Raw genomic sequence first — 26,894 nt, forward strand, 5'->3', positions numbered from 1 at the left:
TGTGTCATTCAGCCACTATATGGTCTCCTCATGCTTCAGCCTCATACAAGCTGTGTCATTCAGTCACTATATGGTCTCCTCATGCTGCCAACACCTCCACGCTGTGTCATTCATCCACTATATGGTCTCCTCATGCTGCCAACACCTCCACGCTGTGTCATTCAGCCACTATATGGTCTCCTCATGCTGCCAAAACCTCCACGCTGTTACATTCAGCCACTATATGGTCTCCTCATGCTTCAGCCTCATCCAAGCTGGGTCATTCAGCCACTATATGGTCTCCTCATACTGATGCCACCTACAGGCTCTGTCATTGTGCCGCTCTGCGGCAGTGATTCTAAAGCGATGCCTGTAATCTGCATGTCATACCGAATAACAGTATTATTTCACTACCCCAGCACACTCCATATGCATTTTAGAACACAGCAAGGTGTTCTACACCTCTATTGAGGCTCTCTGTAGGCTAGAAATAGCCGTTTTTTAAATATACAGGGTGGGCCATTTATGGATACTGTTACGCCGAGCGCTCCGGGTCCCCGCTCCTCCCCGGAGCGCTCGCTACACTCTCCCCACTGCAGCGCTCCGGTCAGATCCACTGACCCGGGGCGCTGCGATTCCGCTTCCAGCCGGGATGCGATTCGCGATGCGGGTAGCGCCCGCTCGCGATGCGCACCCCGGCTCCCGTACCTGACTCGCTCTCCCTCGGTCCTGTCCCGGCGCGCGCGGCCCCGCTCCCTAGGGCGCGCGCGCGCCGGGTCTTTGCGATTTAAAGGGCCACTGCGCCGCTGATTGGCGCAGTGATTCCAATTAGTGTGTTCACCTGTGCACTTCCCTATATCACCTCACTTCCCCTGCACTCCCTTGCCGGATCTTGTTGCCATCGTGCCAGTGAAAGCGTTTCCTTGTGTGTTCCTAGCCTGTGTTCCAGACCTCCTGCCGTTGCCCCTGACTACGATCCTTGCTGCCTGCCCCGACCTTCTGCTACGTCCGACCTTGCTTCTGTCTACTCCCTTGTACCGCGCCTATCTTCAGCAGCCAGAGAGGTGAGCCGTTGCTAGTGGATACGACCTGGTCACTACCGCCGCAGCAAGACCATCCCGCTTTGCGGCGGGCTCTGGTGAAAACCAGTAGTGACTTAGAACCGATCCACTAGCACGGTCCACGCCAATCCCTCTCTGGCACAGAGGATCCACTACCTGCCAGCCGGCATCGTGACAGATACACCTTAATAAAATGGGAATGGTTGGTGATATTAACTTCCTGTTTGTGGCACATTAGTATATGTGAGGGGGGAAACTTTTCAAGATGGGTGGTGACCATGGCGGCCATTTTGAAGTCGGCCATTTTGAATCCAACTTTTGTTTTTTCAATAGGAAGAGGGTAATGTGACACATCAAACTTATTGGGAATTTCAAAAGAAAAACAATGATGTGTTTGGTTTTAATGTAACTTTATTCTTTCATGAGTTATTTACAAGTTTCTGACCACTTCTAAAATGTGTTCAATCCAACACAATGTTCTGCCCATTGTGTTGGATTGTTAATGCAACCCTCTTCTCCCACTCTTCACACATTGATAGCAACACCATAGGAGAAATGCTAGCACAGGCTTCCAGTATCCATAGTTTCAGGTGCTGCACATCTCGTATCTTCACAGCATAGACAATTGCCTTCAGATGACCCCCAAAGATAAAAGTCTAAGGGGGTAAGATCTGGAGAGCTTGGGGGCCATTCAACTGGAAATGCGAAATTGCTACATGATGATGTGTTTCCCTATTTATGTACTGAAGCTGGCACGTTCCCTGAGCTTTTCCAGCAAGATGGCGCACCACCACATTATGGGTGTCAGGTCCGAGCATTCCTAGATGAACAGTTTCCTGGAAAGTGGATTGGTCGTCGTGGGCCAGTTGAATGGCCCCCAAGGTCTCCCAATCTGACCCCCTTAGACTTTTATATTTGGGGTCATCTGAAGGCAATTGTCTATACTGTGAAGATACGAGATGTGCAGCACCTGAAACTACCTATAATGGAAGCCTGTGCTAGCATTTCTCATGCAGTGTTGCTATCAGTGTGTGAAGAGTGGGAGAACAGGGTTACATTGACAATCCAACACAATGGGCAGCACATTGAACACATTTTATAAGTGGTCAGAAACTTGTAAATAACTCATGAAAGAATAATTGTTTTTCTTGTGAAATTCCCAATAAGTTTGATGTGTCACATGACCCTCTTCCTATTGAAAAAACAAAAGTTGTATTCAAAATAGCCGACTTCAAAATGGCCGCCATGGTCACCACCCATCTTGAAAAGTTCCTCCCTCACATATACTAATGTGCCACAAACAGGAAGTTAATAGCATCAACCATTCCCATTTTATTAAGGTGTATCCATATAAATGGCCCACCCTATATATTGAAAAACGGCTATTTCTGGCCTACAGAGAGCCTCAATAGGGGTGTAGAACACTTTGCTGTGTTCTAAAATGCATGTGGAGTGTGCTGGGGTAGTGAAATAATACTGTTATTCGGTATGACATGCAGATTACAGGCATCGCTTTAGCGTCACTGCCGCAGAGCGGCACAATGACAGAGCCTTTAGGTGGTATCAGTATGAGGAGATCATATAGTGGCCCCATTTTATTAAGGTGTATCCATATAAATGGCCCACCCTGTAGATTAACCGCGAATACATTCGGATCGAAACAAATTTTTTTGAAAAATTCGTCGAATCGGCCGAATCAAATTTTTCAAAAGTTCGCTCATCTCTAATTATTGCACTGAAAATAATTTTCCCTGACGTACTACACTATAGGCATCCGTCACAACAGGCTAAAAAATTACTTTTGGTTGGTATTGGAAGGGTGACACCATTTTCTACCGCACCGGGTGACATTAACCTTAGCAACACCACTGCTTTTGGTTCTATACTGTCAAATTCAAAAATCTTCTGGCTCTCAGCCCTAGACATCTGTATCATTTGACTCCCATCTCTTCAACTTTTCAGTAAACCGACAAATGTCAGTCCAGTAGGGTCACTGTTATGGTAACGGGTAAAGTATGCCGCATGTACAAAGGATGTTTCATATTGCTCTTAAGAATGTTGTAAATATGCTCTGAGATTCTAGTTTTCAGTTGTCTTTTAGTCCATCCTATGTACTGTTTATTACATTGACATTGTAGAAGGTAGATTACTCCTTTTGAATTGCAAGATATGCATTTCTTAATATTAAGATACAGTGGTCCCTCAACATACGATGGTAATTAATTCCAAACGACCCATCGTTTGTTGAATCCATCGTATGTTGAGGGATCCGTGCAATGTAAAGTATAGGAAGCTGTACTCACCTGTCCCCGCCGCTCTGGACAAGGTCCTCACCGCTCCCGATGCTGTCCCAGGGGCTCCTGATGCTGTCCCGCTGCTCCGGTGTCTTCTTCGGGATCCTCCGGCTTCTTCCGCATCTTCTGCAGTGTCCGGGCCTCGCTTTCTGGTGACGTTATTACGCTGCTGCAGCGGCGCGGTGTGCGTAGTGACGTAATAACAACGCCGGAAAGCGAGGCCCGGACCCTGGAGAAGATGCGGAAGACGCCGGAGGATCGCGAAGTGGACCCAGAGCAGTGGGAATAGGTAAGTGAACCTGTCCGGGATGCTATCCGACAGCAGCTTAAGCATTTTGCGCTGTCGGATAGCAGTTAATGCGATGGCCCCGACATATAAAAGCATCGTATGTCAATGCTGACATCGACATGCGATGGCCTCTGAGAGGCCATCGTATGTCGATTTTATCATATGTCGGGGCCATCGCATGTCGGGGGGTTACTGTATAAATATTACATAATTATATAACCATAGTTGTTTTTTTAGGACATTGTGTGGTTTTGCAATTTGAACAGGTGCCGCATGTATAAAAGCCCTGCATATCCAGCCATGTATTGGGGTTTTTGTTTTTGATGGGTTCTCTGATGGAGGGGGCTATGGTTAAACCAAGATTTGGATCTTTAGTGTATACGATGGGTGGGTGTGATGGTAAAGGATGGACCGAGTATTTTGTCATGTCTAATGAGATTCCAGTGTTTGTGTATAATGGATTGATTCTATGCTTTTATAGTCTTTGTTGAATGGAAGGACTATTTTAGTGTTTTGGTTGGAATAATTGGTGGTTCTGGGGAGAAAAAATGATGACCTATCCATTGATTTAACCCCTTCAGGATGCAGGGTCTTTCAATTTTGCACCTACAGACCCATATGAGGGATTATTTTTTGCACCACCAATTGTAATTTTTTATGACATCAATCATTTCACCACAAAATTACGGCGAAACCAGAAAAAAAAATATTTGTGGGGCAAAATTGAAAAAAATTAAATAAAAATAAAACACCATTTTGTAAATTTTGGGGGCTTCCGATTCTATACAGTACAATTTTCAGTAAAAATTACCATATCTTTATTCTGTAGGTCCATACGGTTACAAAGATACCTAATTTGTATAGGTTTTTATTTTATTTTACTACTTTAAAAAAATTATAACTACATGCACCAAAATTAGTATGTGTAAAATTGTCCTCTTGTCACCCCTATAACTTTTTTATTTTTCTGTATATGGGGATATATGAGGGCTAATGTTTTGCACCGTGATCTGAAATTTTTATTGGTATAATTTTTGTTTTGATGGGACTTTTTGATCGCTTTTTATACATTTTTTAAGATATACTAAGTGACCATAAATATGCAATTTTGGCTTAATTAACATTATATTTTTATAGCTCGGACATTTACTACATACTACATTTACTACGATACTACATATGTTTATTTAAGGGGGTGATTCAAACTTTTATTCGGGAAGGGGTTAAATCACATTTATTAACTTTTTTTTTTACACTTTTTTTTGCAATGTTATAGCTCCCATAGGGGACTATAACATACAATACATTGATTGCAGACCCTGTTCAATGCTATGCTATAGCATTGCATTGATCAGTGTTATCGGTGCTCTGCTGCTCCAGCCTGGATCTCAGGCATGGAGCAGCAGAGCGACGATAGGACGACGGGTGACAAGGTAAGAAGCCTCCTGCTGTCATCTTAGCTGTTCGGGACGCAACAATTGCTCTTCTGAGTGTTGCTGTGTAAGAGTGGGCGTGAAAGAGGAGTTTCAAAAACTGTGATTATCTGTTGTGCGGAGTGAATCTGTGGAGTGGGTGCGACTGCCTATAGTCCACATTCATATTTTGGGTAAGTCTTTCTCTCTTGCACATAGTGGGATAACTGTTAGAGTTTAAACACCCTTTTTCATTTTTTTTTCTCTCTGTTCCACCTCTAGGGGGAGGAGGAGTAGATTGGGCACAGGTGTATAAATCTTAGCTTGGGACTCTTATTGAGAGCTTGCTCTTCTAAGTGTTGCTGTGTAAGAGGGGGCGTGTAAGAGGAGTTTCAAAAACAAGAGTTTGAAAGGAGGAGGTTGAGATCGCTGTGAGTGTTAATTTCTGGACCCACAAGGTCTACAAAAAATTTGAAGTGTAATTTTGACTGCCTGTTTTTGCCTATACATTTGTGAAATCCCCATAACCATGTTGTAAAATGCAGTCCAATGTACATCCTGTTCAATGTATGCAATCCTTGAACAACAGTTTGAGGGTGCATATTGTTGTGCGAGATGTGTGCTAGTTGTCCGTTTGGAAGCCCAGATCCTGCATCTAGAGGGGTGACTGGCAACAATGAGAAGCATTAACAACATGGAGAGGAGTCTCCTGCTCACTGAGCAGGGACTCTCGGGAGTAGAGGTGGGGGAGGACAGTGGGACGAAGTTGCAGGACAGTCAGGCAGTTAGCTGGGTTACAGTTAAAAAGCGGGGTAGGGGAAAAAGTGTCTGGGAGGCTAGTCCTGAACTGGCACACCCCAACAAGTTTGCCCGCTTGGCAGATGAGGGGGATGCCATTACAGAGCTAGCAGAACTGCAGCAGGATACTGCCTCTGACCGCCAGGGGGGTGTCTGCTCCAGTAAGGAGGGAGGGAGGAGTACAGGGCAGGCCAGACAGGTACTAGTGGTGGGGAACTCAATTATTAGGGGGACAGACAGGGCGGTCTGTCACAAAGATCGGGATCGCCAAACAGTGTGTTGTCTGCCTGGCGCACGAGTTCGGCACATCGCAGATCGGGTTGACAGGTTGCTGGGCGGGGCTGGAGAGGACCCAGCAGTCATGGTACATATTGGCACTAATGACAAAGTAAGAGGTAGGTGGAGTGTCCTTAAGAATGATTTCAGGGACTTAGGCCGCAAGCTTAAGGCAAGGACCTCCAAGGTAGTATTTTCTGAAATACTACCAGTACCACGAGCCACACCAGAGAGGCAGAGGGAGATCAGGGAGATAAACAAGTGGCTCAGAAGCTGGTGTAGGAAGGAAGGGTTTGGGTTCATGGAGAACTGGGCTGACTTCGCTTTCGGTTACTGGCTCTACCGTAGGGACGGGCTGCACCTCAATGGGGAGGGTGCAGCTGTGCTTGGGGAGAAGATGGCTAGAAGGGTGGAGGAGTGTTTAAACTAGGGACTTGGGGGGAGGGAACCTACAGCAAAGAGGGGGAAGATAGTGTAGATAGAGAGGTGGGAATTATAAATGTACCTGGGGGTGGAGCGGAGGGAGGGGTTAGAATAGTTAATAGGAATAGGCTTCATTGGAAAATAAAACTTACACCCTTGAATCCCATTAACCCCAATAACATAAAGGATGGAAATGTAAAGTGTATGTTCACAAATGCCAGAAGCCTAGCAAATAAAAGTGGGGAGCTTGAGGCCTTGATACTGGAGGAACATATTGATATAGTTGGGGTCACTGAGATATGGCTGGACTCCTCGCATGACTGGGCTGTCAATCTGCAGGGGTTTACATTGTTTCGCAAAGATAGAATGAACAGAAAAGGTGGTGGAGTCTGTCTGTATGTAAGAAGTGGTATGAAAGTCAGTGTGAACGATGCCATAGTGTGTGATGATTCTGAGGATGTGGAATCACTGTGGGTAGAATTACAAAAGGAGGGAAATACTGAAAAAATAATACTTGGTGTAATCCACAGACCCCCTAATATCACTGAAGAGATAGAAGGTCGGCTGCATAAACAAATAGAGAGGGCCGCCCGGGCAGGTACAGTGGTAATAATGGGAGATTTAACTATCCAGATATACATTGGGGTCCGGGGTTGGCTAAAGCTACAAAGGGGCGACAATTCCTAAATTTATTGCAGGATAATTTTATGGGCCAGTTTGTGGAGGACCCAACAAGAAGTGATGCCTTGTTGGATCTGATCATTTCCAACAACGCAGATCTGGTTGGTAATGTAACTGTGCGGGAAAACCTTGGTAATAGCGACCACAATATAGTTACTTTGACTTAAAATGTAGAAAACAAAGACAGGCGGGGAAGGCAAAAACATATAACTTTAAAAAGGCAAACTTCCCTGGGCTGAGGGCTGCACTACAGGACATAGACTGGGGGGAGGTGTTCTCAAATACTGATACAGAAGGTAAATGGGACATCTTTATATCAACTCTAAATAACTATACAGCTAAATATATACCAAAGGAGAACAAATATAAACGATTAAAACTAAATCCTACATGGCTGACAAATGATGTTAAAAGAGCAATAAACAACAAAAAAATAGCCTTCAAAAAATACAAATCTGATGGGTCAGCTATAACATTTAACCTCTTAAGGACGCAGGGCGTATGGATACGCCCTGCATTCCGAGTCCTTAAGGACGCAGGGCGTATCCATACGCCCGTGGGAATTCCGGTCCCCACCGCTAGCCGGTTGGGGACCGGAGCCGGATGCCTGCTGAAATCATTCAGCAGGCATCCCGGCATATCGCCCAGGGGGGTCATTATGCCCCCCCATGTCGGCGATGGCCGCAGATCGCTGGACAATTCAGTCCAGCGATCTACAGCGATTCCGGGTCAATCGGGTCTCCGTCTCTGACGGCCCGAACAGCCATAGCCAGCAGGGGTGAGGTGGCACTGGTGCCACCTCACGATCGCCCTGATTCGTCGGCCGGTTTACCGGCTGACCAATCAGGGCGCCTGCTGCGGGTGTCACTCCCGCACCCGCTCCGCCCCTCTTCCGGAGGACGTGAGCGGGTGCGGGAAGAAGACCCCGGGTGCTGGGGACCCCGATCCCCGGCGTCAATGTTGGGATCGGGGCCCCAGGAGCGACGGCCGCGGCGAGGGACTGTCCTGCGACGGAGCAGCAGCAGGAGGTGAGTGACAGCCTCCTGCTGTTGCTTAGCAACAGCTCCCAGCATGCAAAAATGGGCATGCTGGGACTTATGGTTTTGCAACAGCTGGAGGCACATTTTTTCTATGGAAAAGTGTACCTTCAGCTGTTGTATAACTACAACTCCCAGCTTGCACAAACAGCTAAAGTGCATGCTGGGAGTTGTAGTGGTGCATCTGCTGGTTGCATAACTACAACTCCCAGCATGCCCATTGGCTGTCGGTGACTGCTGAGAGTTGTAGTTTTGCAACAGCTGAAGGCACACTGATTGTGAAACTCAGTTTTTTTTTACCTAACTCAGTGTTTCACGACCGGTGTGCCTCCAGCTGTTGCAAACTACAACTCCCAGCAGTCACCTTATACCATGCACCGTACATGCTGGGAGTTGTAGTTTTGCAACAGCTGGAGTCACAAACTCAGTGATACATAACCAGTGTGCCTACAGCTGTTGCAAAACTAAAACTCTCAGCATGTACAGTCTGTCAGTGCATGCTGGGAGTTGTAGTTTTGCAACAGCTGGATGTTCCCCCCCCCCCCCATGTGAATGTACAGGGTACACTCACATGGGCGGAGGTTTACAGTAAGTATCGGGCTGCAAGTTTGAGCTGCGGCAAATTTTCTGCCGCAGCTCAAGCTGCCAGCGAGAAACTACTGTGAACCCCCTCCCATGCAACTGTACCCTAAAAACACTACACTGCACTAACACAAAATAAAATAAAAAGTAAAAAACACTACATATACACATACTCCTACACAGCCCCCCTCCCCATCCCAATAAAAATGAAAAACGTCTGGTACGCCACGGTTTCCAAAACGGAGCCTCCAGCTGTTGCAAAACAACTACTCCCAGTATTACCAGACAGCCACTGACTGTCCAGGCATGCTGGGAGTTTTACGACAGCTGGAGGCACCCTGTTTGGGAATCACTGGCGTAGAATTCCCTTATGTCCACCCCTATGCAATCCCTAATTTAGGCCTCAAATGCGCATGGTGCTCTCACTTTCGAGCCCTGTCGTATTTCAAGGCAACAGTTTAGGGTCACATATGGGGTATAAGAAGCATTTTAGGTAAAAAAAATTTTTTTTTTTTACATATGCAAAAGTTGTGAAACGCCTGTGGGGCATTAAGGTTCACTTAACCCCTTGTTACCTTCCCCGAGGGGTCTAGTTTCCAAAATTGTATACCATGAGGGTTTTTTTTTTGCCGTTCTGGCACCAGAGGGGCTTCCTAAATGCGGCATGCCCCCAGAGCAAAATTTTCTGAGACCTGTAGTGTGCCAGCAGAGCACTTTTCACCCCCATATGGGGTGTTTTCTGAATCTGGAGAAATTGGGCTTCAAATTTTGGTGGGTATTTTCTGCTATTACCCTTTTAAAAAATGTAAAACTTTTTTTTTTTACATATGCAAAAGTCGTGAATCACCTGTGGGGTATTAAGGTTTACTTTACCCCTTGTTATGTTCCCCGAGGGGTATAGTTTCCAAAATGGTATGCCATGTGGGTTTTTTTTCTGTTCTGGCACCAAAGGGGCTTCCTAAAGGTGACATGAGCCCCAAAAACCATTTGTCGCTCCTTCCCTTCTGAGCCCTCTACTGCGCCCGCCGAATAATTAACATAGACATATGAGGTATGTGCTTACTCGAGAAAAATTGGGTTTCAAATACAAGTAAAAATTTTCTCCTTTTTACCCCTTGCAAAAATTCAAAAATTGGGTCTACAAGAACATGCGAGTGTAAAAAATGAAGATTGTGAATTTTCTCCTTCACTTTGCTGCTATTCCTGTGAAACTCCTAAAGGGTTAAAATGCTTACTGAATGTCATTTTGAATACTTTGGGGGGGGGGGGGGGGGTGTGCAGTTTTTATAATGGGGTAATTTATGGGGTATTTCTAATATGAAGAACATTCAAATCCACTTCAAACCTGAACTGGTCCCTGAAAAAAAAGCGAGTTTCAAAATTTTGTGAAAAATTGGAAAATTGCTGCTGAACTTTGAAGCCCTCTGGTGTCTTCCAAAAGTAAAAACACGTAAATTTTATGATGCAAACATAAAGTAGACATATTGTATATGTGAATAAAAAAATAATTATTTGGAATATCCATTTTCCTTACAAGCAGAGAGCTTCAAAGTTAGAAAAATGCAAAATTTTCTAATTTTTCATCAAATTTTGGGATTTTTCACCAAGAAAGGATGCAAGTTACCACAAAATGTTACCACTATGTTAAAGTAGAATATGTCACGAAAAAACAGTCTCGGAATCAGAATGATAACTAAAAGCATTCCAGAGTTATTAATGTTTAAAGTGACAGTGGTCAGATTTGCAAAAAATGGTCCTTAAGGTGAAAAAGGGTTCAGTCCTTAAGGGGTTAAACAGTACAAAGAGCTTAATAAAATATGTAAAAATGTAATAAAAACTGCAAAAATTCTAAATGAGAGACAGGTGGCCAAAGAAAGCAAAACTAATCCTAAATATTTTTTTTAGATATATAAATGCAAAAAAACCAAGGACAGAGCATATAGGACCCCTTAATAATGATAATGGAGAGGTTGTCACAGGCGATAAAGAGAAAGTGGAGCTACTGAATGGGTTCTTTAGTTCTGTATATACTAGGGAAGAAGGAGCTTACATTGGACAGGTCAGTGCTGGTAACACATCATGTAATGTACTGAACTGGCTTAATGTAGAGATGGTTCAAGGTAAGTTAAGTAATATAAATGTAAGCAAATCTCCAGGACCGGATGGATTACACCCAAGAGTTCTTAGAGAACTAAGTTCAGTAATATCTGTACCCCTGTTCTGGATATTTAGAGATTCACTGGTGTCTGGTATTGTGCCAAGGGACTGGCGCAAGGCGAATGTGGTGCCAATCTTCAAAAAGGGCTCTAGGTGTTCCCCAGGAAACTATAGACCGGTAAGTTTAACGTGTATTGTGGGTAAATTGTTTGAAGGACTTATAAGGGATTACATACAGGAATACATAGGGGATAATTGTATTATAAGTGATAGCCAGCATGGGTTTACTAAGGATAGAAGTTGTCAAACCAATCTAATTTGCTTTTATGAAGAAGTGAGTAGAAGCCTTGACAGAGGAATGGCTGTGGATATAGTGTTTCTGGATTTTGCCAAAGCATTTGATACTGTCCCTCATAGACGTCTGACAGGTAACTTAAGGTCTTTGGGTTTGGAAACTTTAGTTTGTAACTGGATTGAACACTGGCTCATGGATCGTACCCAGAGAGTGGTGGTCAATGATTCGTAACTCTGATTGGTCCCCGGTTATTAGTGGTGTACCCCAAGGTTCTGTACTGGGACCGCTGTTGCTTAATTTATTTATCAATGATATAGAGGATGGTATTAACAGCTCTGTTTCTATCTTTGCAGATGACACCAAGCTTTGTAGCATGGTACAGTCTATAGAGGATGTGCATAAGTTACAGGATGACTTGGATAGACTAAGTGTCTGGGCATCCACTTGGCAAATGAGGTTCAATGTGGATAAATGTAAAGTTATGCATCTGGGTACTAATAACCTGCATGCGTCGTATGTCTTAGGGGAGATTAAACTGGCAGAGTCACTGGTAGAGAAGGATCTGGGTGTACTTGTAGATCACAGACTACAGAATAGCATGCAATGTCAGGCTGCTGCTTCCAAAGCCGGCAGGATATTGTCATGTATCAAAAGAGGCATGGACTCAAGGGACAGGGACATAATACTCCCCCTTTATAAAGCATTGGTACGGCCTCACCTGGAATATGCTGTTCAGTTTTGGGCACCTGTCAATAAAAGGGACACTGCGGAGTTGGAAAGGGTGCAGAGACGCGCAACTAAACTAATATGGGGCATGGAACATCTTAGCTATGAGGAGCGATTAAAGAAGTTACAATTGTTTAGTCTTGAGAAGAGACGTTTAAGGGGGATATGATAAACATATATAAGTATATAAATGGCCCATACAAAAAATATGGAGAAAAACTGTTCCAGGTTAAACCCCCCCAAAGGACGAGGGGGCACTCCCTCCGTCTGGAGAAGAAAAAGTTTAGTCTAAAGGGGCGACACGCCTTCTTTACCATGAGAACTGTGAACTTATGGAACAGTCTACCTCAGGAACTGGTCACAGCAGGAACAATTAACAGCTTTAAAACAGGATTAGATACATTCCTGGAACAAAATAACATTAATGCTTATGAAGAAATATAAAATCCCATCCCTTCCCCAATATCGCGCCACACCCCTACCCTTCAATTCCCTGGTTGAACTTGATGGACATATGTCTTCTTTCGACCGTACTATGATTTTACCGCAGCGGTCCCGAACAACCCACTGAGCTAACCGGCAAAGCTTTTCTCCCGTTTTAATCTCCACGGTCAACTTTGATCAGGTCATGTAAAGGGTTAATACTGTACATCAGCCCGATCGGCAATGTCCGGTATGAGCCGCAGGTTCTGGCTGCTGATAGCAACCAGGACCTGCCGGGTATGAAGTGTGCTCAGTTCCTGAGCGTGCTTCACATAACGGGAGTATATATAAGTATATATACTTACGCTCGTGGTCGTTAAGAGGTTATCCAGGAAAAAACATTTTTTTTCTATATCAACTGGCTCCAGAAAGTTAAACAGATTTGTAAATTACTTCTATTAAAAAAATCCTAATCCTTTTAGTACTTATGAGCTGCTTAAGTTGAGATGTTCTTTTCTATGTTGACACCTGTCTCGGGAACTATCCAGAGTAGAAGCAAATCCCCATAGCAAACCTATTTTGCTCTGTGCAGTTCCTGAGACAGACAGAGGTATCAGCAGAGAGAACTGTTGTCAGACAGAAAAGAACAACTCAACTTCAGCAGCTGATAATTATTGGAAGGATTAAGATTTTTTAATTGAAGTAATTTACAAATCTCTTTAACTTTCTGGAGCCAGTGACAATTTTGCCCCCATGGCGGTACCCGTTTTCTGTAAATAATAAGACCCTTAATAGAAAAAGTAATTGTTGGTTAGAATGTATTGGATAGCCGTGGACAGGCCATGTTTATTAAGGTATTTCTGGACTGCTGTGGTGCCTTCTGTATGTTCAATGATGGTGTATAACGAGCTGACATCTATTGTGGCCATGATGGAGTTATGTGTCCAGGAAAAATTCTCTATTAACTCAATGATTTGGGTGGTGTATTTTAAGTAATTGTCTGTTTAACATATGGTTGGAGAATTTTATCCACATATTGTGACAGGTTTGAAGTGATAGATCCAATGCCCAATATTTGATGTTTACCACTATCAAACATAAGCTACTGAGGAAAGGGTCAAACTTGAACCCCGAAACGCATATAGCCTACCCTATCCACGTACCCCAACATAGGAATACACACGTCCGAATCAGAAAGCAACATTTATTCTATCTCTACTAGCACCAGCATCATCGGAGCGCACATGCTGGACAACACGAGGACACTCACCCTCTATGTTTCACATGAAGGCGGCCAGCTCGCCCCCATTGCCGGATCTGGGGCTGGAGCAGATGCCATCTATTTTCATCATACTGAAGCCGCCAAGGTCGGGCAAGTGGTACATAGTACGAAGAACTGTGACACATAGTGTCAGTTTGGCTCAGTGCTATCTGAGTTATTTAACTATATCAATCACCCATACCTAGTGCTGCACAGAACATAAGACTATTCTTTTGGAAGATCACACTGAAGGACAGTGGCTTTAGTGGTACAAGTCTTGCGTACCTACAGCGCTGTTCAAAAGAACTCCGCTACTAATGTCGTTGAGCGCATATCGCTACTGTATTCCACACATCACCGCATACCCACTGTGTACCTACAGCTCTGTTTAGAAGAACCCTGCTACTAATGTTGTTGAGCGCACAGCGCTACTGTATCCCACACATCACGGGAAGCAATTGCATTTACAGAATACGGAGTGTCATTTCACAGAACGCTATCTGTCCCTATTGACTATAGAGCTTGTGCATTCCTATCTTATTGTGCTAAATACAATGATGCTACTAACATATCATTTTTTTGCATTTTACTTTTGTTTTATACTGTTTCTAGTCCCCCCACAAGGGCCCTGTGGTGCGGACTAATTTTATTACTATATATATGTTTAACTGACAATAAACATCTAGACACAACCATTCTACTACATTCTATGTATTAACCTCATTTTATAGATCTTGTTCCATTGTGGTAAAGGTTCAAATTTGACCTTATAACCATTGAGGACCGTCACCTTTCTTTAAATCATAAAGCTGCATTCAACAGCAACTACAACTCCCAGCAAGGCAATAAGCTTCCCAGGTTCCACTCTGCCCATCTCTCTGCAGAAGAGCACGTATTGTTTGAGATCTGCTACCACCAGCAAAGTAACGATAGTTATCTATAACCTTGCATTGGTGTATTCACTACCCCATGCCTGGCCAAGGAGAAGCTATCTCAACCTCGGACCTTGTAGGTTAACGGAGCCCTGGCGTCACAAACTGATTTATACACCCTACACATAGACAGAAGTGCTAGTACACCTCAAAACCTACCTGGAGAAACCTCCTGGTAGTTACAGTGGGAGCCCAGGTATCATACTGATGGCCAAGCTCCTGTGATCCCTACATGGACTAGCACCATTCTAGCACCACCATAGAAACACGGCAAGCTAGCATAAGTACCTTTAACCCCTTGCCACAGAACGCCATTTATAAATGGTGCAACGGCAGGGCAGAGGTATGAAGCGAGCTCAGGAGCTGAGCTTGCATCATACCCACACGATCCTGGCTGCTATCAGCAGCAAGGACCCATGGCTAATGCCAGAGATCCCTATTAAGGCCAATGTCCAGCATTAACTATTAAGACGCCGCAATCAAAGTTGATCACGGCGTCTAAAAGTGCCGAAATCTGCTCCTTGCAGCTCAGTGGAGCTGATCGGGACTATCGCAGGGAAATCGCGATGTCCCGATCAGCTGTACAGATGGAGGGAAGTCTCTTACCTCCTTCCCTGCCATCTGATCTGCGCTCCTATGCTGCACCCAGCAATTGCAGGCTGGTGCAATGGATCGCCGATAACACTGATCAATGCTATGATATGGCATAGGATTGAACTGCGTATGCAATCCAAGGTTTCATGTAATAGTCTCCTATGAGGACTAAAAAATAATGTAAAAAAAGTTAATAATTATGAATTAACCACTTCCCTAATAAAAGTTTGTATCTACCCCCTTTTCCCATTTAAAAAAAAAAATTATGTAAAAAAATAAAAAAAAATAAAACATATGGTGTATCACCGTGTGCGTAAATGTCCAAACTATTAAAATATAATGTTAATTTAACTGCACGGTCAATGGCGTAAACGGAAAAAAATTGCGTATTTTTAGTCGTTTCTAATACCAGAAAAAAATGAATAAAAAGCAATCAAAAAGTCCCATCAAAACAAAAATAGTATCAGTAAAAACTTAAGACGACGGTGCAAAAAAAATTAGCCCTCATACGTCCTCATATAAGGAAAATTAAAGAAGTTATAGGGGTCAGAAGGGGTCAATTTTAAACATACTAATTTGTATAGAAAAATGTATAATTTTTTTAAAAGTTAGAAAATAAAACAAAACCTATATAAGTTTGGTATCATTCTAATCGTATCAACCTAGAAAATATACATAACATCTAATTTGTAGGAAAAGTGCACTGCGTAGAAACATAAGCCCCTAAAAGTTGCTAAATTGCTTTTTTTTTTCTTCAAATTTCTTCCCACAAACTTTTTTTTTCATTTTGCTGTAAATTTGGTAATAAAATGAGTGCTGTCTCTACAAATTACAGTTGGTGGCGCAAAATATGGGTCTGTAAGTGGAAAATTTAAAGTGTTATGGCTTTTAGAAGACAAAGAGGAAAAAACAAAAGTGCAAAAAAACAAAACAAAAAAAAACTCATGTCCTTAATGAGGTACTCCGGTAGAAAACTTTTTTTTAAATCAACTGGTGCCCGAAAGTTAAACAGATTTGTAAATTACTTCTATTAAAAATTATTTGTCCTTCCAGTATGTATTAGCAGCTGTATGCTACAGAGGAAATTCTTTTCTTTTTGAATTTCTTTTTTTGTCTTGTCCACAGTGCTCACACCTGATGTCTGTATCAGGAACTGTCCAGAGCAGGAGAAAATCCCCATAGCAAACTATGCTGCTCTGGACAGTTCCTGACACAGACAGAGGTGTCAGCAGAGAAAAGAAATTCAAAAAGAAAGTAATTTCCTCTGTAGCATACAGCTGCTAATAAGTACTGAAAGGACAAATATTTTTTTAATAGAAGTAATTTACAATTCTAATTAACTTTCTGGCACCAGTTAATTAAAACATTTTTTTTTCCACTGGAGTACCCCTTTAAGGGGTTAATGGCTGACATAAAAAATGTATTGGTTGTTAATAGGCGGTTAACACAGACCAGTTATCAATATGATTGCTCAGAAACAAGCAAATCGTGTTCATAAATGGCGAGGTCTCTATGATATGTGATAAGTTTTTTTTAAAGTGACAGTTCCCTTGCCAGTTAGAAGCTGGTGTAGATTCAAATTAACACTCACACCTGCTTGCACACACCTACATGGGGACCACGCCCCGTTTCATGTGAAGCCCCACCCATGTGAAGTTGTAAAAGCTGCAGGTTGCAGTGTGCGCAAAATAGGAGATTGGGAAAAAATTTACTACTTTATGCAAGTACACTGTGGCGAATGCAATTGATAAATGTGCTATGGGGGGGGGGGGAATTTAGCAAAACCTGTGTAGAGGAAGAGTGGTGCAGTTGCCCATAGCAACCAATCACATTGCTTCTTTCATTTTTACAGAGGCCTGTGAAAAATGAAAGAAGCTATCTGATCGGTTGCTATGGGCAACTGCACCACTCTTCCTCTACACAGGTTTTGGTAAATCTCCCCTTGGTGACTACATGGTATGATACTTGGCATAATGCAAGTAATTGAAGTTGTGTCTAAGGACCATGGCATTATATAAATACTCCCATATGACAGGCGAGGGTAGTCGAAACCTGCTAATACTATTGACTGTTTGTTATAAAATTAGTAAGATTGTCCAATTGTCACAAGTTTGTGCTGCTGACTGAAGGCCTTTATAGGGTCCGAGGGGGTGAACATGCACTGGTTTAAATAACTACACCTTCTTCAAGAATCCAAACTTGAGTAATGGTTGACATTCTTACCAAATTCTTACTCATTTTTGTCTAAGTTCATGGATGGAATTTTAGGTTGAATAAGGCCCTGTTCAAACCACATACAGTGGTCCCTCAACATACGATGAACCATCGTACAAATGAACCATCGTTTGTTGAAACCATCGTATGTTGAGGGATCCGTGCAATGTAAAAGATAGGACAATGGTCTACAACCTGCGGACCTCCAGATGTTGCAAAACTATAACACCCAGCATGCTGGGAGTTGTAGTTTTGCAACATCTGGAGGTCCGCAGGTTGAAGACCACTGGTATTGGAGGTTATACTCACGTGTCCCCGCCGCACCGGACTGTCACCGCTCGTCACCGCTGCCCTGGATGTCGCCTTCCATCACTTTCGCCGCTTCCCCGTGGTGTCCCCGACGCTCTGGCAAGGCCTCTGCTTCCCCGGCATCCTCGCTCTCACATCGCCGCCATCACGTCGCTACACACGCCACTCCTAATGGATGACGGGACGGCGTGCGCAGTGATGTGATGATGATGATGGAGAGCGCCGACGATGCAGGGGATCCCAAAGAGGACGCACCGGAGCCCCGAGGAGAGGTAAGTGATTGTCAGCGGACCACACAGGGCACCGTAAATGGCTATCCGGTGGCAGCTGAAGCAGTCTGCGCTGCCGGATAGCCGTTTATGCGATGGCCCGACATACAAAAGCATCGTATATTGATGCTGCCTTCAACATGCGATGGCCTCTGAGAGGCCATTGTATGTTGAAATGATCGTATCTCGGGGCCATCGTAGGTCGGGGGTCATTGTATTGGCACCCTCTTAAAAAGGTACTGTTTTTCTTCAAGTTTAGAAAAAAAAGGTACTTTTAAAACAGGATTCAATAGCATCATGTTGTCATTTACAAAAAAAGAGGATCTAACTGGATCCTGTTCCTTAACAGGAACCTGTATCACTGTTTCAACATCTGGAGGTCCGCAGGTTGAAGACCACTGGTATTGGAGGTTATACTCACGTGTCCCCGCCGCACCGGACTGTCACCGCTCGTCACCGCTGCCCTGGATGTCGCCTTCCATCACTTTCGCCGCTTCCCCGTGGTGTCCCCGACGCTCTGGCAAGGCCTCTGCTTCCCCGGCATCCTCGCTCTCACATCGCCGCCATCACGTCGCTACACACGCCACTCCTAATGGATGACGGGACGGCGTGCGCAGTGATGTGATGATGATGATGGAGAGCGCCGACGATGCAGGGGATCCCAAAGAGGACGCACCGGAGCCCCGAGGAGAGGTAAGTGATTGTCAGCGGACCACACAGGGCACCGTAAATGGCTATCCGGTGGCAGCTGAAGCAGTCTGCTCTGCCGGATAGCCGTTTATGCGATGGCCCGACATACAAAAGCATCGTATATTGATGCTGCCTTCAACATGCGATGGCCTCTGAGAGGCCATTGTATGTTGAAATGATCGTATCTCGGGGCCATCGTAGGTCGGGGGTCATTGTATTGGCACCCTCTTAAAAAGGTACTGTTTTTCTTCAAGTTTAGAAAAAAAAGGTACTTTTAAAACAGGATTCAATAGCATCATGTTGTCATTTACAAAAAAAGAGGATCTAACTGGATCCTGTTCCTTAACAGGAACCTGTATCACTGTTTCAACATCTGGAGGTCCGCAGGTTGAAGACCACTGGTATTGGAGGTTATACTCACGTGTCCCCGCCGCACCGGACTGTCACCGCTCGTCACCGCTGCCCTGGATGTCGCCTTCCATCACTTTCGCCGCTTCCCCGTGGTGTCCCCGACGCTCTGGCAAGGCCTCTGCTTCCCCGGCATCCTCGCTCTCACATCGCCGCCATCACGTCGCTACACACGCCACTCCTAATGGATGACGGGACGGCGTGCGCAGTGATGTGATGATGATGATGGAGAGCGCCGACGATGCAGGGGATCCCAAAGAGGACGCACCGGAGCCCCGAGGAGAGGTAAGTGATTGTCAGCGGACCACACAGGGCACCGTAAATGGCTATCCGGTGGCAGCTGAAGCAGTCTGCGCTGCCGGATAGCCGTTTATGCGATGGCCCGACATACAAAAGCATCGTATATTGATGCTGCCTTCAACATGCGATGGCCTCTGAGAGGCCATTGTATGTTGAAATGATCGTATCTCGGGGCCATCGTAGGTCGGGGGTCATTGTATTGGCACCCTCTTAAAAAGGTACTGTTTTTCTTCAAGTTTAGAAAAAAAAGGTACTTTTAAAACAGGATTCAATAGCATCATGTTGTCATTTACAAAAAAAGAGGATCTAACTGGATCCTGTTCCTTAACAGGAACCTGTATCACTGTTTCATTCTGTTTCAATGGTGAGTGTGTCTCTTTGCAGCATCCATTGCCACATTTCAGTGTATCCTTTACATGGCCAGAGAAGGGAGAAGCCGCTATTAATATGAATGGCTCAGCTCACCATGTGTCCTACTTCATTTCAGTAGGGAAATTAACCCCTTCATCCCTTGCTTCTGTTGTGCTAAACGATGATTATAATGGTAAGTGAGGCAGTGCTGGGTAATCTATCTACATATTAGGATAAATCTGTAAAGCTCTTAACATGAAAGCATGAGAATTAACAGTTAAAAGGAAATACATGGGTATATTGGTATATGCACTACTTACATTATAGGATTGTGTGACTTGCTGTGGCCTCTCCGGAAATGAGGAGGCGTCTTCTCTATAGTCAGAAAGGGAGGTGGGATGAATAATTCCAGTCTATAAGGCAATCCTACAGTGTGTAAAGCTGCTGTGTCATGCAACTATGATCCTCAGGACTATGATAGGGTGTGTCTACATACAAAGCAACAAGCATGATAGAATTCTGTCAGACATGGAGTGTTTCTTTAGTATAGGAAGCAGCTTTCTGATGGTCCACTCCATTGTTTGGTGGGTGCTTTATTGAGGGCTGGGTATTTTCAACTGTACAAATTTATGGTGAAAATTGCATGCCATATCTGCAAACATGGAAAACTGCTTGATAAATATAGTTAAAGCTACTGATCAAAAGTGGACATTGCATCTCTACAGTCATTGGCCCGATGAGCAGGTGTTAAAAGGGGTTATCCAGGAAAAAAGCAGAGCTAATTCATTAAAAAATTTAAAATCGACACCTGTCTTCAGGTCGCGTGTGGTATCACAACTTGGCTCCATTCACTTCAATAGAACTAAGATGCACTAACACACACAACCTGAGGACAGGTGTGGTGCTGTTTTTTTGAAGTAATCAGGGTAGGTTCACACTACAGCGGACCCCATTGATTTCTATGGCCGAACAGATTCACCCAGTGACTCTGATAAGGACATGTGCGCTATTTCATAAGCACAGCGGCTGGCGTTTTTGAGTCTAGGTGACTCTAGTTCGGGTATATAAATCGATGGGGTCAGATGCACCCTTTAACTGACGGAGTATGAACCTAGCCGCAGCATTGTTTTTCTAATACTGGATAACCCCTTTTATTTTTCTAACAGCCTTTCCAAAGGGCCTATGGAATAGTATGTACAAAGCTATGGAGAGAGAAAGTTGGTGGTACAGGATAAAGCTTAGCGAGGATAAGTATGAGCGTTCTGATCACTGATCACACTGTGTTCTTGATCCCGTTAAGTGTATTCATCAGCATCCTGCCGAAAACAGGATGCAGAGGTATACTGTTAAAAGGAGCAGCAGACCCAATTGACTTCTATGGCCTTGTTCACAAAAGCTATAGTCATGCTTATTCTTATTGTGGGTGGGTCCTGCTAGAAAATGTATTGCCATCTCTGAGACGGCGCATTTCCAAGCGGTCTTAGCCTTGGCATGTTCTGCCAGCGCCGGCAGTCTGTGGAATGTCCACCCGGAAATCTGCTTTGTGAACATAGCCTTAGTTAGCACGTTCTCTCTACTGCTTGTGTGGTGGCCCTGTACGAGATGGTGTTTCCCCGTATCTTTCCTGCCCTGTCAGGCAGTGTGCCTCAATGTCCCCAGGGCCCCTGCAGTTGTTTTCCCCCATGTAAATATGTTGTGTATTATATTGTGTGTTGTATCTTTAATAAATGTACCATGTGATTGTTACCCAGGAGGTACTAGTGACCAGCTGACCCCAAAGGTGACCTATGGGCTCCCTACTAGTCTCCCCCATATAAACCCTGGGTGGAGCTAGATCTGAGGTCCAGTGCAGTCAAGTCGTCTTAGTGTGTGTGTCCAGAACATTGGAGGAATTAAGTCAAGTCCTGCAGCCTCAAGCCATGTCCTGCAGCCACAAGTCAAGTCACAGCTAAAATCACAGTCCTATCACAGTCAAGTCTGTCTATCCAGCGTGGCCTGCACTACATTCTTCTGTCTACTACAAGTCCCAGCAAACCTGCAAGGTCTCTGTGTCACAGGTCACCTTCTTTGGCCTTAGCTGTACTGCATAGACTAACAACTGTCTACTTGTGTGCAAATAAAAAGAAGAACAAGGGAATGCGCTCCGTAGTGTAAGATCTTATGGTCAGGGGGGACAAGCGCATCAGTGTGAATTGCGTTTACCAGATAGGGTTGCACTCCTTTTCAAGTACAACCATGGATCTGAGCGTGTGGATAGGATGGAGAAGGTCTCTGCAGCTGCTCTGCACCAAAGAATAACGATAAAACCAGAAGTCCTCCAAAAACCAGCAGAGTAATGGAAGCGCTGAGACCAGGATAAAAGTAAGGATTCTTTATTCCCACTTCCGTGAAACGCGTTGCATTGTGGGAATAAAGAATCCTTACTTTTATCCTGGTCTCAGCGCTTCCATTACTCTGCTGGTTTTTGGAGGACTTCTGTTTTTATTGTTATACTTGTGTGCAAGGCAGTCCGGCACTACAGGGTGTAGAGGAGACGGAAAGGGGAGGTGGATATATACTGCAAATGCGGGTGTGTGGTGGTGCTCTGCTTAACACAGAAATGAAATCTTCATAACCAAGCAAAGGTAAAGAGAGACCGGCAACTCACCAAATTCACGTCTTCCGACTTCTTTATTGAATGAAATACTCACATAAGATCATAGGGAGGGGACATATACAGGGGGGATACCAACAGGCGACAAGCTCTTCATCTAGCCGGAGCTACTGGAGCTATGTGTCCAATATTGTCTACAAGAAAATCGCATGCCGATGCACATAAAGTTTGTGCCAGAAAGTGTACGGGACTTTGTCTATAAAAAGTGTTTTACTCGTGGCGCTTGTGAAATAGAGGGGGAGGTGAAGAAAAGATAGTTGTTTGCCACTGTGGAGTATAAAGAGTAGGTACCTGAAAGGGTTAATTTGGTCCGGTGGTTCCACTGTGTTTTGTCAAGCACCCGCTGCAGCACAGGCTCTGCCAACACTAACGATTGTCAGCAGCAAGTCTCCAGTACTGGCAGCATTCAGAATTAAACCACTGGTGTCTGTAAGTCTGGTCGCAAGACAAATTACTACCGGGTGCCGGCAAAATAGAGGGGGAGCATCCATTACAGTACCCAACTAGCAAAGTCCAAGCGGCTGCAGCAGTTCAGCAATTTTTTTTTAAAGGAAACAGCACCTTATTCTTCTTAAAGCGACAGCACACTCAAAATCCAACTAGATGCCAGAACCCAGCTCTCCAGATTAATCGGGCGACAGTGCCCCTCCAGGACTCTCACTTTATGTCGCCTCCTGTCCCTATGTAAAAATTATTGTCGAAGGTGTACCATTGGAGGCGTTGATAGATACAGGGTTACAAGTGTCTACTAAAAACGTTTTCTATCAACATTGGGATGCTAGTTTGTGTGAACCGGAGGATGTTATCTTCAGAGTAGTTGCGGATAATGGGAAACCATTCCCCAGACATGGATACTGGGAGCCAACCATTCAGTTGGGAGAGCATGTACTTAGCGGGCAGGGAGGGATTTTAACTAATATGACAGATAAGGAGTCTGCTGAGTTTATATTGGGGATGAACATTATAAAAAACTGCTTTGTTGAAATATTAGATGCTTTGCATGCCTCTCTTCCCCATATGTCCCTGAGCGGCGCCACTTGTTCTGGTCAAGAAAAAGACAGAACCATACGCTTTTGTGTTGACTACAGGAAACTGAACAATGTCACACATAAGCACGCTTATCCTCTGCCAAGGATCGAGGAGTCACTCACAGCCCTCGGGTCTGCTGCTTATTTCTCCACCCTGGACTTAACCAGCGGATATTGGCATGTGCCCGTGGAAGACCAGGAGAAGACCACCTTCGTGACACCCATGGGACTGTTCGAGTTTAAAAGTATGCCGTTTGGGCTTTGTAATGCTCCTGCTACGTTCCAGTGTGTCATGGAAAAATGTCTGGGCTATTTGAATTTTCAAAGTGTCCTATTGTACCTGGACAATGTCATTGTGTATTCCATAAAGGGAGAGGAAAAAAGAAAGAGGGAAATTGCGCCCCTAGTGAAGAACGTTTAAAAAATTGAGTTTACACGTATTCAAGGTTAAACTCACCGGAGGGCGTTGCGCTCAGGGCACAACACCTAAAAAGCGTGGTATGGTAACAATTCCCAGGTTCGCAGCCTCAGTCCTCTGGTAGCAGGCACGCTGTCCCAGTGTAACGTAATAGCAGGTATTGGAAGAAAATGTGGACGAATTTTGGCACTGGAACTCTGGATATTAAGAAAATCAGGAACACATCCGCATTCCTTTCAGAGGCTTTATTTTGAATACATAAGCTACGCATTTCTGGTCCGAACCGGACCCTTCGTCAGGCAAGGTATATCCTTGCCTGACGAAGGGTCCGGTTCGGACTAGAAACGCGTAGCTTATGTATTCACAATAAAGCCTCTGAAAGGAATGCGGATGTGTTCCTGATTTTCTTAATATCCAGAGTTCCAGCGCCAAAATTCATCCACATTTTCTTCCAATACCTGCTATTGTGTATTCCATGTCCTACCAGGAGCATCTCCGTCATCTGTCAGACGTCTTCCAAGTCCTGATCAAGCATGGACTGAAGATCCAGCCGTCAAAGTGTCACATGATTAAACCTCAGGTACACTACCTGGGTCATGTTGTCAGCGCCGAGGGAGTCGAGCCCAATCCTGAAAAGGTGGAAGTTGTCAAGAACTGGCCTACCCCGCGCACAGTGAAAGATGTCAGGAGCTTCCTGGGATTTGCCGGCTACTACCGCCACTTCATTCCCCACTTCGCCCAGATTGCAGAACCCCTCACAGCTCTCTTACGGGGTACAGCGAAGGAGAACTACAATGGAAAGCTACCTATTGAGATGGCCGAAGAGCAAGAGACAGCGTTCCGAGCTCTTAAACGTCTGCTGACCATCTATCCTGGCGTATCCAGACTACAGTCAGACATTCCAGTTTCGAAGGTCTGGGAGCTGTCCTGTCCCAAGTCCTGGAAGGGCAGGAGCAGATAGTTGCCTATGCTAGTCATAACCTGCGAGGAACCTAAAAGAACGATGCAAACTACAGCTCATTCAAATTGGAACTTCTCGCTTTGGTATAGGCCGTGACTGAAAAGTTCAAAGACTACTTGGCTGCCATGCCATTTACTGTTTACACAGATAATAACCCGTTAGCCCACCTGAACACCGCCAAGTTGGGTGCCATCGAACAATGTTGGGCTAAAAGATTAGCCAATTATAGTTTCACCATCAAGTACAGAAGCGGCAAGTTGAATGTCAATGCCGATGTACTGTCTCGGATGACCCCTGGTGAAGAACCCCCTGTTGAAGACGTTTGGGAAGATGTGGAGATGCCCCCATTTTATCAACGGTTCATGAATCAAAATGTTGCGACCGCCCTCAGGAATGGCGAGCCCAGCTTGGAAAAGGTTCAAGAAGACCTAAACACCTGGAGTATTCTTAAAGACGAAAGTCGAGTCATGGGGGATCTGTTGAACTACCTGCTGGTGAAAAAGGTACCAACCCATATACGCCAGGCCCAGTGTGATTATGAGCTGTGGCTACAGAGGAAGTGACTGTTTGTGCACAAGGGACTGTTGTGCCGAAATTCTTATGATCCGGTCTCTAGTGATCGACTTCATCAGATTCTGGTTCCCTGAAGAGATGCGGCGATGGTCCTCAATGCATACCATGATCAGTTGGGACACTTTGAAGTCCACAAGACAGAAGCTACTGTCAGGAGCAGATTCTACTGGATCGGAATGCAGAGCAACATTGAGAAATTGTGCAGTGAATGTGCAGTCTGTAACGTCCCCAAGAATGTGCCCAAGGATGCCAGAGCACCCCTCCATTCCATCCAGAGTGAAAGGCCTAACCAGTTGGTCACGCTAGACCATGCCAAGTTATCTCCTACCCGGTTCGGGTACACTTATGCTCTCACTATGGTGGATCACTACTCCAAATGGGTTGTCGTTGTACCCGTTAAAGACCTCACAGCCAAGACAGCGGCCCAGATGTTCTATTCCAATTGGGTGCAAACCCTTGGGTGTCCGGAGTCTGGCCTAATGGACCGTGGAACGGCCTTCGAGACCCAACTCTTCCAAGAACTGTGTCAATTCCATGCCTGCAAGAAACTCCGGACTACTGCTTACCACCCCCAGGGGAACGGGCTCTGTGAACGCATCAATTAAGTCTTTATCCACATGTTGCGAGCAGCTTCTGTGTCAAGACAAGAAGAGTGGCCCAGACTGCTGCCTGAACTATTGGAAATTTATAATAACACAGTCCACTGTTCTATGCGGTACACCCCTTTCTACTTGATGATGGGGCGCCATGGACAACTGCCTATAGACCGAACATTTGGGCTCCAAGCCCCATTCAACAACTCTCCGCAAGCCTCCTTGGAGTGGGTCCCTGACCACCAGAGAAGAACCCAAGAGACCAAAGAAATTGTCAGCAAGGAGATGGGCGAGGCCCATCAAAGACAACAGGAGGATTATAACCGTCATGCTTCTGCCAAACCACATCAAAGTGTGGCTGCAGAAATTTCCAAGAACCCATAGTTCTACGGGGTACACCTCTTTCTATTTGATGATGGGGCGCCATGGACAGCTACCTTAAGACCGAACATTTGGGCTCCAAGCCCCGTTCAACAACTCTCCACAAGCCTCCTTGGAGTGGGTCTCTGATCTACAGAGAAAAATCCAAGAGGCTAAAGAAATTGTCAGCAAGAAGATAGGCGAGACCCAGCAGAGACAACAGGAGGATTATAACTTCATGCTTCTGCCAAACCACTTCAAAGTGTGGCTGCGGAAGTTTCCAAGAACCCATAAATTGGACTCTATCTGGGAGACTGAACCATACACAGTGACGGCCATACCCTATCCAAACTCCGATGTGTAGGAAGTACAAAAGCCTGGGTATGAGCCACAAGTTGTTCATCGCAACCGAATCAAACTGTGTCTAAAAGAAGATCTGCCAGTGCTCCCCACACCATCTCCTCCAGCTGTTAGACCTGCAAGAGAGTACGTCCCAGGCGAGGGAATTCATCCATCTATGGACTTCCCTATGTGTTCTCCAAGTCAG

General features: G+C 44.9%; 1 protein-coding gene across 2 annotated transcripts in view; it reads right to left on the bottom strand.

The window, feature by feature from the left end:
- Positions 1-20,226, bottom strand: part of DDO (D-aspartate oxidase) — a 54,083-nt gene extending 33,857 nt beyond the window's left edge. For both annotated transcript variants that reach the window (XM_056566322.1, XM_056566321.1), the window contains exon 1: positions 20,082-20,226. In XM_056566322.1, the coding sequence (XP_056422297.1) occupies positions 20,082-20,083 (2 nt within the window). In that variant the 5' untranslated portion in view covers positions 20,084-20,226. The remainder of the gene's footprint in view (positions 1-20,081) is intronic.
- Positions 20,227-26,894: the final 6,668 nt, after the last annotated feature.

The sequence above is a fragment of the Hyla sarda genome, chromosome 3, assembly GCF_029499605.1.
Source record: "Hyla sarda isolate aHylSar1 chromosome 3, aHylSar1.hap1, whole genome shotgun sequence".
Lineage (NCBI taxonomy): Eukaryota > Metazoa > Chordata > Amphibia > Anura > Hylidae > Hyla > Hyla sarda.